The 16100-nt window shown below is 43.3% G+C and overlaps 1 protein-coding gene across 1 annotated transcript; it reads left to right on the forward strand.

The window, feature by feature from the left end:
* The first annotated feature begins 1218 nt into the window (after nucleotides 1-1218).
* Nucleotides 1219-14596, forward strand: ivns1abpa (influenza virus NS1A binding protein a). The gene is made up of 15 exons (XM_070831573.1): nucleotides 1219-1419; nucleotides 6280-6576; nucleotides 6766-6899; nucleotides 7520-7689; nucleotides 7789-7864; nucleotides 7974-8147; nucleotides 8852-8977; nucleotides 10538-10648; nucleotides 11228-11372; nucleotides 11510-11734; nucleotides 12070-12191; nucleotides 12302-12428; nucleotides 12551-12682; nucleotides 12955-13128; nucleotides 13351-14596. The coding sequence occupies exons 3-15, from the start codon at nucleotides 6789-6791 to the stop codon at nucleotides 13608-13610; spliced, it is 1953 nt and encodes a 650-aa protein (XP_070687674.1). The 5' UTR covers nucleotides 1219-1419; nucleotides 6280-6576; nucleotides 6766-6788; the 3' UTR covers nucleotides 13611-14596.
* Nucleotides 14597-16100: the final 1504 nt, after the last annotated feature.

The raw sequence follows: 16100 nt of genomic DNA on the forward strand, positions 1-16100 counted from the left end.
GGCCATAATTAAAGAATATAAATATGAGACGACACTATGAGACAAAACATCAGAATAGTACAAAAAAGAAAAAAATTATTTAAAATTCTATTTATTTTATTGAGGAAAAGTTGTTGAAGTTTGGCTGTTTAAATTCATATTTCTGGATAATATATATATATATTATTATATTATATTATATACTATAATAAAAGAGTCACCATTAGAGTCTTCACTAAATGTTGAGCCTGTTTGGCCCGCGACTTAGACCGTGTTTTAAATTTTGGCCCTTTCTTTGATTGAGTTTGACACCCCTGATCTAAAGTATAGTCTCTGCAGTTTGTTTACTGTCAAATACAAATCTAAACATGCTGTACATACTGTATATACAGTATACATCCATATCCTGTCATATCCATCTACCTCATGTATATAATGGATCTTCTCATAAGCATCACATATTTAATCCAGCATCTTTGAACTCTGCATCATTGCACCACTGTCTTCCTCACATCTCTTGTTGTACTTTTTACATATATAGATTTATATGTACTTTATATGTATTTCATTGTACCACCTATCCTTCCATTATCTGTACCATGAAGGTGTGTTCTGTTCCTGCTTTTGTTAGTTTGCGTTTTCAACTGTGAAAAGAGTTTTTTTGGTGTTTTTGTTGTATATCTCATTTAAACCGGGAAAGACGCAGACTACCCTGTACATTTATACAGAATTAATTAAATACAGCAATTAATCTTACTGAAGGTACTGTTATGGATATCAATTTTTCATTTGTCAATTTCAGCAGTTTTTCCCCCCACTTTTTGGTCCAGATCCAATTCCTGAAAACACCTCCTTAAGAAACTAATAAGTTAGACTGGATCAGTTGGCTGCACTCCATCAGCTGTAATCACCACTTGTGTGTATGAGGCTCCAGACTCTGTGCTGAGGAGATGGACTGACTGCTTACCAGAGATCATAATGAATATAATAATTAATATTTAAAGCTTTTGCATTATATGTATATACACAAACATAACCATATTTAGTCAGAGGTTTTAGAAAAAATCATCAGCAAAGGATTTTTACAGACCCACCACTCAGAGTTTAACACCGTGGATTTCATCACCTCCACTGTGGCAGTGGGCGTTGTAGGACCGCCCACGCGGTGACGTCACGGGCGGCGTGGCGGAAGCACGGGTTTTTTTTTCTCCGTCGGGCACGCGCTTCTCTGTAGCCAGCCGACCATCCTGTCAGAGCTGGTCAGAGCAGATCGCGAGCGGACGGGCTTCTCCTACAGACACACAGGGAGCACACATACTGACTGCTAACAACCCGACGAGCCGTGCCTGTAGCCGCGTTGCGTCTTTGCTCTAACCCGAACCAGCCGACTCTGAATTCGCATTAAATATGTCTAATATCGTTTGTTGTCAAACGCCTCAGGTAAGATTTTTCCCCTCTCTTTTTCTCTGCTGCTGTTTGTCAGGTAACCGTTAAAACGTGGAGAAACCGTTAAATTGTGTCATTGGTTACGGTGGACGTTGACGTGACCGTCGTCCTTCAGTTGCTTTAGCGAGATATTTTGCGCTCACATGAATGCTAGCTTTTGTCTGTTTGGGTGGAAGCTGGAAATGTAGCGTTACTGGCGCGGATAATGTCACACAAACCGCCCACTTTCCGCATGCAGCTAGCCTTAACCAGCCCGGTATTTGGCTCACATGGCCAGCTAACAGAATAGTGAAGCTAGTTTAGCACGGACACGGGCAGGCAGCCGAATATATCCACCACAGCTAATTAATTTACGTTAAGCTGGCGTGGCAGTCTCATGGCCCCTCATCCTAGCTAAGCAGCAGGTTGTCCAGGCTGGAGGCTAACATGCGCTAGCTTCAGAGCGTGCAAGACCTTCCCACCTCCCTTCAAGTTGCTAGCTGCTCGCCTCGCTTCATCTGCATTGTCTTCGTTTGATTATTAATCCGTGTCAAAATCGAGGTAATCTGTGCGTACTGTCGCCGCTGACCCAGATTCCGGTGGCGGGATATATGTACAGACTGGCTTTATGACTCCTGGCACATCGCCAGACATCATGGCCCTCATACATTACTCCGGAGGAGGAGGTGGGCAGATTAATGACATGGCTTTTGCAGCGAATAGACAAACACGAGCTACTGGGTGGCCAATTGTAAAGACTTGCCCAGTGGGGGGTGGCAGGGTGGGTAACGTAGCGTGGGTACATCCTGTCCTTTTCTCACCCTCCATTTAGTGCCATGTTGTGTATGATTTTATGGGCTGTGACTGTGATTGTTGGCATTATATTGACGCGCCATTGTTGCCGTCGACTTTGATCGTTATCAGTTCTGTATCGATCGGCTAGATAAAGGAAATTGTCTAGCCGATTCTAGACGTTTCATGTTTCTGTGAGTCAGAACAGAGCTTCCCTCGGCTGCAGGTTGCCTTGCGCCTTGGTAGTATTTGACCCACTGTGCTGTTAATCCGCTCTGAAGCTGGAAACCACGTGTAAAATTCCCAAGTAACATTGTGTAGGTTATTGATTTTATGTAAAGGAAAAATACTGCAGACTCTCTGATGTTTATCCAGTAGATTAATAAAACGTCGTTACTGTCTGAGTGGTCATACTCAGACATATTTCCTCTTTTTACTTCCTTAAGTGGTGTCCAAAAGAGTTTCTCTAGCTTTATGAAAATTTGGGCTTTCTGATGTGTCAAAACGCATCTTGTCTCGTCTTCCCCATTCTGATGTTTCTTTTGCGTTATTATAGTATATCAGTTATGGCGGTGCTTTGATCAAGGGTGTGAATTTTGCTTTTATAGACTCATCCAAACGCACTGTTTACTGCCTTATTGTCACACCCTTATTTGATTCTTTTGCTCGTGATTCCTTAAATTTAAGCAGTAATTTTCCACACGGTTTAACTGGGCTGAATATCCAGTAGTGCCTCTCTTCACCACTGGGGGGGTGTCTAACAAGCATTGATTGTTAAGCGTCAGACCTGCACTTTTGTGCCTGATTAATCAGATGGAAAAATGGAGAGAGAAAATGCATTCAGAGCTACCCCCTGTGACAAAGTTGTGAACAGTCTCACTCTTTCTCTTTTGTGCCTTTTGTTCCCTCTCCTTTGTTCCCTTTTTTTCCAGGCGCATGTCCGTATATCCACATTTACAGCTCACCAAGGCTGTATGGCTTTTTTGTCAATGCATACCTTCATATATGTGGGGCCATTGACCTGCACATATCACTATTATTTCCCTATTCTCACTCTAATTTTAGGATATGACTCTTGTAGCCACATATGTGACCAAAAAGACCAACCAGTTCTCTAGAGGATAAAGTAATACACAGTTAGTGTGTAATATCTATATCAATTCAGTTTTCGTGTGGCCAGACATTCCTCAATTGCTGGTAACACCAGTAATGGCATAAGATTGTCTCATTAGTTTGCAAAAGCTTATTTAATCACAGCTTTGTTTAAGGCGGCAACTGTGTATTAAAGAATTATCTAGAGAGTTGAGGGCGTGGCTTTCCCGGTGAAGTGTCGGGTGACGTGGTGAAGAAATGAAATGGGAACAAGGCAACAGGCCAGTGTGGTAGACCCAACCATGTGGTGGAGCCATCACAAGGAGTCTTCTGCCAGATGTTGCATAACGACTTAAAACTGGGTCAGTGTTTCCTCAATCTACGCACAGACAGGGTAAATTATAGTGTTCATGGCCAGCCTCGCTGTAAGTGTTGCTCAGCCCAATTCAAAAAGACGAAATTCTAGCAAGTGCCTGCCATCGTGTTTTGCGCATTTACCCACAAAAATCTTTGGCACACTTCCCAGCTGTCTAGCTCGTCCACCTGTCACATATCTTTGCCAAACCCACACAGTAATGCAGTGCGGCATGTTTGTATGTTCAGTTTGTGTTTCACCTACTGAACATGATTAACATCTTGCTAGTTGGAACAGTCAAACAAAACTTTGCTGGCGGTAACTGTGAAATGATCCAAGCTACTTTTTCACAGCAAAGTAATTACTTTTTCATTGTTCCTTTTTTCCTTCTCCCCGTCAGACTGAGGTAGTCATCACCTTGGACGCTCTGTCCTTTTTATTTCTCTTTGCATTATGCTGTGTAAATGTTGTTAAAAGGTTAAAAGGAAAAAAAATGGTTAAACGAGAGGCCAAGGTAATCTGGTCTCAGCATAATTCCTCCTTTTTCCTTCTGATACTTATGCTTATTAAATTCACACTGTGCAGTGTGGCTATGAGTTTAGTAGGTCACTGGATTTGAGTGTTTTATGGTTTTGTTGCTCTTACTATGTATGAACATGCCTTTGTGCTTTTGTGGGTGGCTTATAATTGGATAGATAGCAGTTTTAGATGAATGGAGTACCAAGTTCTAACCTTGCATAATTAGTTTAATCAGGAAATGTGTCATATATTTAACTCTTGGCACCTAAATGACATTGCAGTTTACTTGTTCAGCCAGCTGCTTGGCATCTTTAACACATGCTATTATTATTGGGGTTTGTGTACTAAAAAGGCATAGCTCATGGCTGTGGTATTTCAAGAGAAAATAACTTGCTGAATTCAAAGTGCACTGATGTCTTTTCCCAACAAGATTTTTTTTTTTTTTCAGCTGAAGACCAATGTCAGAAAATATTTCAGTACAAAAATGCCTTTCACACTCGGCCATGTTGTTTGCTAGAATGTGTTTCTATACCTTTCCTCCAAACCATCTGACTGTGGAGAAGACTGGAGTTTTTATTTCAGCTGCCTACAACGGGCATACTGTTTGTCTGCTCCAGTGTCAGCCTAGTTGTGTTTTACATTGTATCGGTCTACCCATGGATCATGCACAGTGTAACCACACCTGAAACTGGCCGAGATAAAGCTCCTGCAAGCCTATAGAATAATTTTAACGAGTCAATTTTTCTGCTGTGTGCCTGACAGAGATTGTCAAATGCCTCCTAGAGTCATATGTTTCTTTTGAGGAGTAAAGGTGTGCTTTTATCTGTTATGGGGCTTTTAGGCTTCATTATTGACTAATAATAATGTTGTAATGTTTCTGCACACAAAGTAGAGGATTTGACTGAAAAATTCTTCCACAATGATGCACATTCTGCTGCTGAAATGTGCCACTGACAGCAGCTAGAGTCAGGGTTGTTATACACGCTGCAGCTGAGAAAATCACAGCTTTTTCTGATGAGTTGGAATCGCATGCGAGTTGGATACAGAACACCCGCACAAAGCTACGCTATCAAGGAAAGCCTCGTCACATGGGGTGTGGATACAATTTCAGACTATGGGGCAGCTGCTGTGGTCTGTCTTGTCCTCTCTCCCCATATGGGATGGTGATAAAACGGTTGGAGTCGCAGTGTAATTTATTTACTGAGCTCCAGACTGCAGATGGCACAGTGGATGGCTTTGCATCAGTTGTGTCACCCTTTGTTGTGATCTGCTCATTAGTAGAGGTGAGATGAACGGTTTTTGTCAGGCTGAGTTTGGGGTACCCGAGGCCCTACAGCTAGTTACATTCAAACTGTTTAATAGCAGTATCTTGGCAATGGTGCAATATGAGATGATCTCTATTGCATGTGACATGCAAGTGTGGGTGGGTGAGGTTTGTGGAGCAGGCACACATGGTGTACCCTATCGTGGCCAACTGACTGGCTGTGGAAACAATGTCACAAGTTGTTCCCTCCTGTGTTTTCCTTATAGGTCAGTACTTGAATGAAAGGGTTCCTATGGGGTGGAGCCAACCAAAATGGGCTTGTCACATAAGATAGAGTTGGTGAAGCCTTGCTTCAGAGGGAGCGGAGACGGAGCTGAAGGCATGAGATGGATTAAACAGCCTTGCTTGGCCTGGTGGGACGTAGCAGTAGGTGTGAGGATTTAAAACGCTAAATGAAGGGTGTAGTAAGGGAGGAGTGTCACAGCCATAGCTGCCAGCGCTATGCACTTTTTGATTTGAATTCCCGTTTCCTTCCTGAATTCAACAAGGAGAACGTGATCTGATGGAGTGACTAATGTATCCTGAATCAGCTTGTATATTCTTGAATTTTGTGTGCATGGATATATTGAGAGCTCTGCTGTATGTTTAGAAAATGGTTTTGTGCAGGAAGGCTAGTGATCTCAACTGCCTTCCCGTGTGCAAGCTTGACTTGATTTACCACGTGGAACTGACTCGTGCTAGCACTGCATGGGTGCCAACAACAGGCGGCATCAATTTCAAAATGAGCTATTTGCCCCTTTTCCAAAAAAACAACTCATGTTCCTGTTTCCCTGTCTTTTTTTTCTTCTTCTAGGTTATAATGTATGACCAACACAGAATAAGTACAACTCTATAGCCAACGGGATCCCGAGGACTTGATTACAGTCGCTTCAAGCCTGATAGTTTGTCCGTGCGGCTGCTCCCCCTCTCCCTTCTGCTCACGCCCGTTTAGTCGACTGGCATTTCTTCTAACAACTTCCCATCCCCGTCCTTGGGCGAAGAAGACTTGGGCTTCACTGCGATCTCAGTCTACTTTGCCTATTGCCTACTTTTGATTCCTGTTCTACTGTCAGCAGTGGTGCTTCCTTGGATTTGCATTATTCTCTATTAGGTAAGGCCATGACTAATGCATTGGACAGATTATAATGCACATTACAGACAACTAATCCTAATCCTCCTCCTAGTCATTAATTGATAAAGTCAGCAATTACAATGTTGGACAGATTGCGTATGACATGCATACTAGTATTATCGGTTTATTTGGCAAAAATTAAGTTTTTATCTTACCTTTCCTCGGCAGGCATACCATCAAAATTCACCAAGATGATTCCAAACGGTTATTTGATCTTTGAGGATGAGAGTTTCCTGGATTCCACCGTGGCCAAAATGAACGCTCTTAGAAAGAGTGGTCAGTTCTGCGATGTCAGACTGCAGGTACGCTTAATGCAACCACACACACATTCTCACATGAAGGCCATTGTCCTTTTTGGAGAAGTCACTGTAAAACACAAGAGCTGGACAGTGAGTTGCACAGCAGGGGATACAATGACAGACGCGTTTGTTGAGATGCACAAGATGTCAGTACAACATACATAAATATCCTATTCATCACTTTTGTTCAACTCAAGTGCGTCATGCCACACCTAAAGACTACAAAAACATAATTAGTATTTACTTCAGTATTTCCTGTTATGTTTCCTTTGCTCTTATATCTGAAGTGTGAGAACCTGTTCCTTCCCACCACTTGTATAATACAGACCTCTGAGAGAGGTGAATAGCCAGGCGTTTAGGTATTACCATTGAGGCACGACAGAATCGAAAGGCTTTAGTGTGTAACTATTGATGATATGGCGCTTTTATTATTAACAATTTCTCAATGAGTATCTGGGCTTCATTTCACGAGTTTCCTTTTTAATGTACAAACACCAAAATCACAATGTTTTGTAGCAGTTATTTCCCTTTTAACAAACACAAATGTATATATTTTACAGGTTTCATGCTAACAAACTTGTACAAATCCTGATTGTTTGTCCTCTCTCTCTGTTTTTGTCCAGGTGTGTGGTCATGAGCTGATGGCTCACCGTGCTGTTCTGGCTTGCTGCAGTCCCTACCTGTTTGAGATCTTCAATAGTGACAATGAGCCTCATGGAGTCTCGCATGTCACTTTTGAGGATTTGGACCCTGAGGCTGTAGAGATCTTGCTCAACTATGCCTATACTGCCCAGTCAGTAGCACCTTTGACCCCTTTCCTGCTTATCACAGCAACATTCTCAGCTTTTCAAAATGACTGACAACCTCCTCTTTTCTTTTGTGTGTAACACAGGCTAAAGGCAGACAAGGAATTGGTCAAGGAAGTCTACTCTGCAGCCAAAAGGTTCAAGATGGAGCGAGTCAAACAGGTATGGTTTTTATTCGCCAATGCTGCAATTTTGGCTAGGTCTGATTTTTTTACAGGTTAAAAAAAAACTTGACTTTTATTAACTTTAACATTTCTCACTCAATCCTCAGATTTGTGGCGACTACCTGCTGTCTAAAATGGATTCCCAGAACGCCATCTCTTTCCGTAACTTTGCCAGCTCTATGGGAGATGCCAGAGTTTTGGCCAAGGTGGACGCCTTCATCCAAGACCATCTACTGGAAGTGTCTGAACAGGAGGACTTCCTCAAACTTCCCCGCCTCAAGGTACAAGCTCAAAAGTCCTCCTTTGCTCCTGCATGGAAACGAGGAGGTCTTAAATTGAATAACACACACTGGATTAAGCTTTGTATTTTTACCTTTCTGACTTTGACGTGAGATTAACAATACTTACAGTATGAAGGCGTTCCTCTTATAGATTTTCCCACTGCTAAACCCTGCTGAGAGTGTATTTAGGGCAGGGGAATTAGGGTGTATGCAATAGTAAGACCTGTCATAGGCAGGTTACAATGTGTTTCTTTTATTTTTCCACATGAGGACTGCTTGGGAGCTTGTTGGATACTAAACTTGGAATTGGATCCTAAATGAAAAATCATATAATTAAAAAGAAAAATCGTTTACTAAATCATTTGATTTGTTACAGCTCTAGCTGGAAGTTAAACAATCTAGTTGGTCTGAAGTGACCCATAGACTTAGGTAATTGCCTTTGTTCAAGAATTTGAGACAAGACATGACAAGCCAGTGTGTTTATATACTTCTGCATTCCTGCTGGAAATATCTGCAGTAACTATCCATAACTATTATACAGGTTAAAAATCACTTGTGCCTACTTCTCAGGTAAATTAATAAATGGTCACTAAGATCAAGTTCTCTTTCCAGTGACCAATAAAGTCATTTTCTTCAGTTAAGCAGTTACTTTATTCCTACAGTGTGTAAATCTAACTCCTGTTTCACCCCCTTTGTGTTTACAGTTAGAAGTAATGCTAGAAGACAACTTGACTCTGCCCAGCAATGGCAAGCTCTACTCAAAGGTGCTCAACTGGGTGCAGCGTAGCCTTTGGGAGAATGGAGACCAACTGGAGCGACTCATGGAGGAGGTCAGTACCAGGGCGTGCAGTCTCACACTCAGACTGATCTTCATTGCTACCCTGCCCCTTCCCCTCCCTCTGACTCCTCCTGTTTTTGACGTTAAGAAGTCGTTAAGGGGGCTGAAGTAGAAATGGCATGCCTCTGTCATGCTGCTATGTCAGGATTGTTGTTTTTTTTCCCTCTGATTTGTTGAGGTTTTTGCAGTAAGAAACTCTGTACCCCTGAACCATACTACAAATTAGAGGTGAGCTGAAAAGAGCTGCTGTTTGCTCTTGTTTGTTGTTTCCACTGTTCTTTTTGGTATGTGGTTGGTTGACGTACAACCCCATCTGAGTATTACAGTGCTCTTCTCCTCTGAAACACAAAAATACAGGTTCTCAAAAGGTCTGACCCTTGATTCTACTGTCTCACTGCCACTTTACTATCTGAACAGGTGCGTGTTTGTTGCTCCAGCACTAACGGGCACTCCTCCCCGTTGATTTATCTCTCCTGTAGGTTTATTAGCAGCAGCAGGAGACCAGACTGAGGAGCCAGGACTGAGCCACCAGGGTAATGAGTCAGAGAAAAGAGAGGGAGGAGAGGAGTACTACTGCCTCTCAGCAGCCTCTCTTTGCAGCCAAGCAACACTGTGCTCCCGTCTGTCCATGCCACATATACAGATGCATCCCATTTCTGCATTTACCAGCACACATTGCTCACAAACCTTCAGCAATATCTATCCACTGGCAGATTCAAGAACCATTCAAGCAAGGCATTGGACAGAAAAACAGATTTTGCACAGAAGCATAGTGATTTGCTCAGTATAAAAAAATTGTATTTCACTGAACTACAAATGAATTCAGCTTCCAAGTGAATTCATAATTTTAAGTAACTCCTCACATTTTTATAGAATTACTGGAGCCATATGATTTGGCCTTCAGACAGTCAACTGAGCGACTTTAACACATTCTCATCACACTACTTTGTCTGGCTCCAACAGAACGTGTGGTTTTGCTTTTATTTCCCATTGGATTTAATCAATTATTGCATTATAATCAAGAGTAGCTTAATAGTTCCTAAAGCAGCACTACCGCCCTGTCATCTGGATTTGACTGCCTATTGTGGCTGCCGTCACAATGACCAACTCCTTCAACTAGAGGACCCAGCAGCAGAGGTGGAAAAGAGGGCCACAAGCAGCCCCTCCCCCTCCTCTTCTTTCTTCACTGAAGATCTTTCCAGAAGCAACCTCTCATTCTTCACCAGCTCTCCCTCTTCTTCTTTTTTTTTTTTTTTTTTAGATGCAAATTAAGAAGAGCTACCGTCAGATACAGTCTTGAGTTCAAACACTTAACCCACTCTGTGCGGTGGCAGCAGCGTGTGTGTCTTTTTAAAGGAAGCTTTCCATCCAAGTGACTGAAGATCCAGGCCTCCGTCCCTTCCCCCTTCTTCCTCTTCAAAGCACTGCCCCCCCTTCTTCTTCTTCTTCCTCCTCCTCCTCCTCCCTCCCTCCTCTCCCCCTTATGTTGGGGCTCTCAGTGTGTTGCCATGGAGACAGCCACATGGGTATGTTGTTCCTGTTTGTCTTTCAGGTGCAAACGCTGTACTACTCACCTGACCATAAGCTGGTGGATGGAGGGCTGGTGATTGAGGGGCACAGTGAGGTGTTTGGTGGCGAGGAGGACCACCTTCAGTTTGTGCAGGTACTCAACAGCTTGTGCCTGGCTTCACTGTAACAAAGTCTCTAGCACATTTTTCATGGCAGTCTTACTGTACAGCTTACGCTCTGCCATGCATAAAATTACTGCACAGCCTGTGCATGGCTAGAAGTAGACATGGCTCATTTAAGACCACAATTTAGCCACAATTTAAAGACTAATGTTAGTAGATTGGCAAGAAATGAACTATGCTGCCTATGGCTATGGTGTGAGCATATATTGATTGTATTTATGAATTTATTTATAATCTCAACTAGTTGAGTGTGGGTAGTGATGGCAGTGATCAGCTTTTCACCCTCTTTTTGAGTTGTGACTGAACTGTGTGCTGTTAAGTCTGATTGTAGTGTGGTCTGAGACTGTAGTTTGCAGTGCAGTGTTGTTGGCTTCAGATGGTGAGATTTCGATACATACTCGGGGCAAGATTAGTGCAGGCTCATTATGTCAAGTCTACAATAGACCCAGCTGGATCAAAGCATAGTTTTGGGCGTGATTAGCTGGTGTTGTTGGCCACTGGTGGGCCTGTGGTGCAAGCTTGGCTTCTGTAGCTGCACTGTGCTCTTGCAGAAGAAACCCGTACGGGAGAGCACCACCCAGAGACAGATGAGCTGCAGCTCCTCGGGAAGCCTGTCGCCCTCCAACCAAGCAGCAAATGCCCCAAAACCGACTGCCAGGAGAGAGTGGAAGTACATCGCCTCTGAGAAGACCACAAGTAAGTGTGTGCGCACAGGCCACATGTGATCACAACACAACCAGGAATATTTTTTTTCTTGGTACAATTTTTCTTTATCTTCTATTTTTAACCTTTTTCCCTCAAGTGGCTATAACAATCTCCAATCTTACCCCTAGACAACACCTACCTGTGTCTGGCTGTGCTGGACAGTGTGTTGTGTGTGATCTTCTTGCACGGTCGCAGCAGCCCTCAGACGTCTCCCTCTGCCACCCCCTGCCTGATGAAGAGCCTCAGCTTCGAGGCCCAGCCTGAGGAGCTGGAGGAGCACCCGCTCTCTCCCATGCATTACGCTCGCTCCGGCCTGGGCACCGCAGCCCTGAACGGAAAACTCATCGCAGCAGGTTAGCACTGAACGGGGTTAGAAGATTAGAATAACCATTTTTATAGCATGTGTGTATATAATTGGAGCTTTAAGGAGGATGAGATGCAAAGGAAACTATACTGCTACTCTCTTAGCGTAATCTTCACAGACAAACTTACCTTGAGGTTCTCACATTTCTTTGTGTAATCCCAAGTGCCATCGATGCCGACACCAAAGTCAGCCTTTGTGGGACTTGCACTGCTTTAGTTAGGCCGATCATGGATATATGATGGGATTTGTCATGTAAAAAAAGGATAGGTGAAAGATAATTCCATAGTTTCAATGTAACCTTGATGCATCCTGGTGTTCCTGCAGGAGGCTACAACAGAGAGGAGTGTCTGAGGACTGTGGAGTGTTATGACCCCAAAGAGGACCGCTGGACCTTCATCGCTCCCATGCGGACTCCAAGGGCTCGATTCCAGATGGCCGTGCTCATGGTACAGTTTCAGACTCATGTTTACCTGAGACTTATCGAGCCAGTAAAGTGACATAAGTGAATATTGGTGTAGGCGTGCCTTAAATAACCTCTGACCTCCACCCCTCACAGGGTCAGCTGTATGTGATTGGAGGTTCAAATGGACATTCTGACGAGCTGAGCTGTGGGGAGAGGTTCGATCCACATGCTGATGAATGGGCTCAAGTGCCAGAGCTGAGGACAAACCGCTGCAATGCAGGTCAGTCTCTCCTGCCAGCATTGTTGAATTTAAAGATTTCTATCCATGAAAATGCTTAAATAAAGTAGCCTCTCTGTTAACCGTTGCTTACTTCAACTCGTTCCTGTCCTCTCTGTTTCAAGGCGTCTGCTCATTGAACAACAAACTGTACGTTGTGGGAGGATCGGACCCCTGCGGGCAGAAGGGCCTCAAGAACTGTGATGCTTTTGACCCTGTGACCAAAACCTGGTCCAACTGTGCCTCCCTTAACATCAGTACGTGTCCTACACACACACTTGGAATATTCCATTTACCTTTTGGTACATATAACATGATCTAATCTCAAGCGTAAAGCTGAATATCATTTTTAAATTTAAAATTATTGTCTTTAGGAAACTGGATTGTTGGAGCAGAGAGTAGATTGTGTTTATGAATGAAACCAAAAGTAGGGCAACAATTCATCAGAGAAAAGTTAGTGGTCTTGTGATATTGGCTGCCTGGAGGCGAAAATTAGAAAGTTGTATTCATGAAGTAAATTGGTTTTCAGGGAGGCACCAGGCAGCAGTGTGTGAGTTGGATGGCTATATGTACGTGATCGGAGGGGCAGAGTCGTGGAATTGCCTGAACACTGTGGAACGCTACAACCCTGAGAACAACACCTGGACCCTGATAGCCTCCATGAATGTGGCTCGCAGGGGGGCCGGCGTCGCTGTCCATGCAGGTAAGCCCACGACCACAAACGGCTGAGAATGAGACGTCTGTTCAGCAAAGTTCCATGGCAGCCTCTTCTGTGTATGTGTGTGTCTAGTACAACAAAAGCATGCTGTGTGGAACACTGACGCAAACTAAGTGCGTCATGAATTTAAATTTGGTCGTTTCAGTCTTTGTGCAGAACACAGTGGCTGTCATTTAAGCTGATATTGATGTCTCTCACTCCGTCCAGGCAAACTGTTTGTTATCGGCGGGTTCGACGGCTCCCACGCGCTCCGCTGCGTGGAGGTGTACGACCCTGCCCGCAATGAGTGGAGGATGCTGGGTAGCATGACATCTTCACGCAGCAATGCAGGCGTGGCCATGCTGGGCGAAACCATCTACGCTGTGGGCGGCTTCGACGGAAACGAGTTCCTCAACACGATGGAGGTGTACAACCCTGAGACGGACGAGTGGAACGACACCAAGGCCCCGTCTCCCCTCTCTGACTGAAGAGGGGGAAGACAGGGAAGTGGGAGGAGGAGGAGGAGGAGGAGCAGCGAGGGAAGGGGTTGTGGGAGTTTCACAGTGCTTCACCGTTTTCCAAACTAACAGGCTTAGTGACGTAATCGTGTTTCGTGACGTTCTCCGTGTGTGTGCGTGTATGTGTGTGTGTGTATGAGCGGGTATGTGTGGGTGGGGATGGGAGGGATTGATAGGACGAGGGGTCTTCAGTGAAGACTGGCTTATATTTGGCGCGTCGGGAGAGGGGAGGAGGGGTTGTTGCCCAAAGCAACATGACGCCTTTGCATATTGCATACAATGTTTTTCGTGCTGTATATATTTTGTTTCTTCCTCATTTTTTGTCATATGCCAACATTTAATACACATTTAGTGCTTTTCTTTTTCTCTTAGAGTTGAAAAGTTTGTTACTTTGAGGGTTTTCAGATGAGCTAGCAGTTGTTGGTCACTTGGAAGGTGGCAATATGGAGTGGTGACAATTGACTTTTGAAAGTTCGAGGTTTATTTAAGAATATTTCTGTTGTGGAAATGCAATTTTGCTCACATTTAAAGGTCAGTGGTTTGAAGCCTTACTCAGAGTGCGAGTTAAAACACCTGTCATGGCTTTTTGTGTCATTTTAAACAAGCTGGATTGCTTTTTGAATCTTAAATGATGGCCTTTTTTATATTTTTTATACACTGCTGATTTACCGATAAAATAGTAGCAGACAGCTTAAGTCAACGAATCTAACCAGTGCCAGTTTTAGTTATTTTTGTGCACACACCACACATGCACAACCACGCTTCTGCTAACCAAACTTTTGTTATTGTGATTTATCTACTTGATGTACGTAGAGATGCAGTTTACTGAAGATCCTTTTTTTTTTCTCTTGTGTTTTAAAGTGTCAGGCATTGGCAGATTCTTCTGGAAGGAATGTTAGAGCAAGAAAATGATCACATTTGTAACATTTCTTAATTAATAAATCATTTAAATCTGATGATTTTTTTTGTCTTTGGTCTGCTTTCCTAAATATGTCATTGAGGGATGCTGAGCAATAATGCAGCCACACCGTTTCCACTGTTCATATTTAGGTTTGTACCTCTTGCCAGGACTGACTGGTTTTTAACCAAGCACCTGGAGAAGTACTGAAGAGATGTGTGGGTATGCTTTGAATAAAATATCCAGAAGCAGATTGGCAGATCCTAAATTTAGACTTCATAGCCACCTCTCCTCTCCCTTGTCCTGCTCTTACTGCTGAGTAATTACTGCTTTCTGGTCGTTGCTGTCTAAGCTTTCATTGCCACCATTTTTCCTACGGGACCATTGCGCTAAGCCATGTTTTTTCCTGTTTCTCTAAGTGTCTTTTAGGGGAGATTATACTAAGCTGGCTAACAGACTTCAGCAGGAAGGGACGAAGACAGTCACTCTGGGAGTGTTTGAAAGAGGACCAGCTGAGCTGGCTGCATCTGCATGACCTCGGATATCACTGACAGCCAGTCACTTTGATCCCTTCACTGTGCTCATTGACAAGTTGGCCTCAGATAATCTCTGCTAACATACCTGACAGTCACAGCAAAAGTTGTATGAATATGCTGGAAGCAAGGCCACAGTCTATTTTTGAAATGCAACTATGCAAATGGAACATAAAAATATCACTTCTGTCATTTTGGATCTCCCAGTTTACATATTTCACAACTTAAAATCTCTGGAAACCAAATTTAGATAAAAGCATTCTGATGAAAACTGGCGGTTGTTCCTCTGTCGCACTAAATTTCCATCACATCAACAATCTAAACAAAATAAAAGCTGTTTCACGTGAGCCAGGACAAGTTGGCCTTAAAATGGTTTACATTTAGGAATAAAGTACAGTCAGTGCACACTTTCCTAAATGATTATTTGAGTTTCTCTGTGACCTCATGACGCAGGAGATGCATCAGGAACAAAAAGTCAATGTCAGAGTCCAACATTACAACTGAACAAAATGTTCAATATCAACTGCATCTGCGTCCAACTCTGCAATGATTTAATCAGACAGGAAGTTCACTGACCTCAGAGCATCACTGGCCCTCGTTATCTGCCCCCCCCCCTACTCCCCACACCTGCTCCTGCGTGACGTCTGATGCTTTAGCCTCTCCGTTGCAGCAGCAGCAGGTTTAATCTCGGCCTGTCTGCTGGCGTCACCTGCACTCTAATCCCCTTAGTCACCACACACACAACCAGTCACACGCGCTCACACTCAGACTATCAGTCACAGCACATGCACTGCACTACACACACACGAAACTGTCGGAAGTACCAAAGGGAAAACAATAATTTTACTGAGGGCAAATTAGTTAGGAACTCACTTCTACTCAGAGATCAATGGAACAAATGAGGCAGATAAGAAAAATAATTCACTCACAAACACAAGGATTCATTTACTTTCTTGTAAATATGTAATTCCTTCACACAAAATATATTTTGCTCTCAAATTAATTACATTTTTAATTAAAATTCAACAA

Source organism: Pempheris klunzingeri, chromosome 6 (assembly GCF_042242105.1).
Source record: "Pempheris klunzingeri isolate RE-2024b chromosome 6, fPemKlu1.hap1, whole genome shotgun sequence".
NCBI classification, from domain to species: domain Eukaryota; kingdom Metazoa; phylum Chordata; class Actinopteri; order Acropomatiformes; family Pempheridae; genus Pempheris; species Pempheris klunzingeri.

Coding starts and splice junctions, on each gene's coding strand:
- ivns1abpa (XM_070831573.1), top strand. CDS start 6,789: ATGATTCCAAACGGTTATTTGATCTTTGAGGATGAGAGTTTCCTGGAT. Junction 8,978..10,537: donor TGGAGCGACTCATGGAGGAG/GTCAGTACCAGG, acceptor TTTGTCTTTCAG/GTGCAAACGCTGTACTACTC. Junction 12,192..12,301: donor TCCAGATGGCCGTGCTCATG/GTACAGTTTCAG, acceptor CACCCCTCACAG/GGTCAGCTGTATGTGATTGG.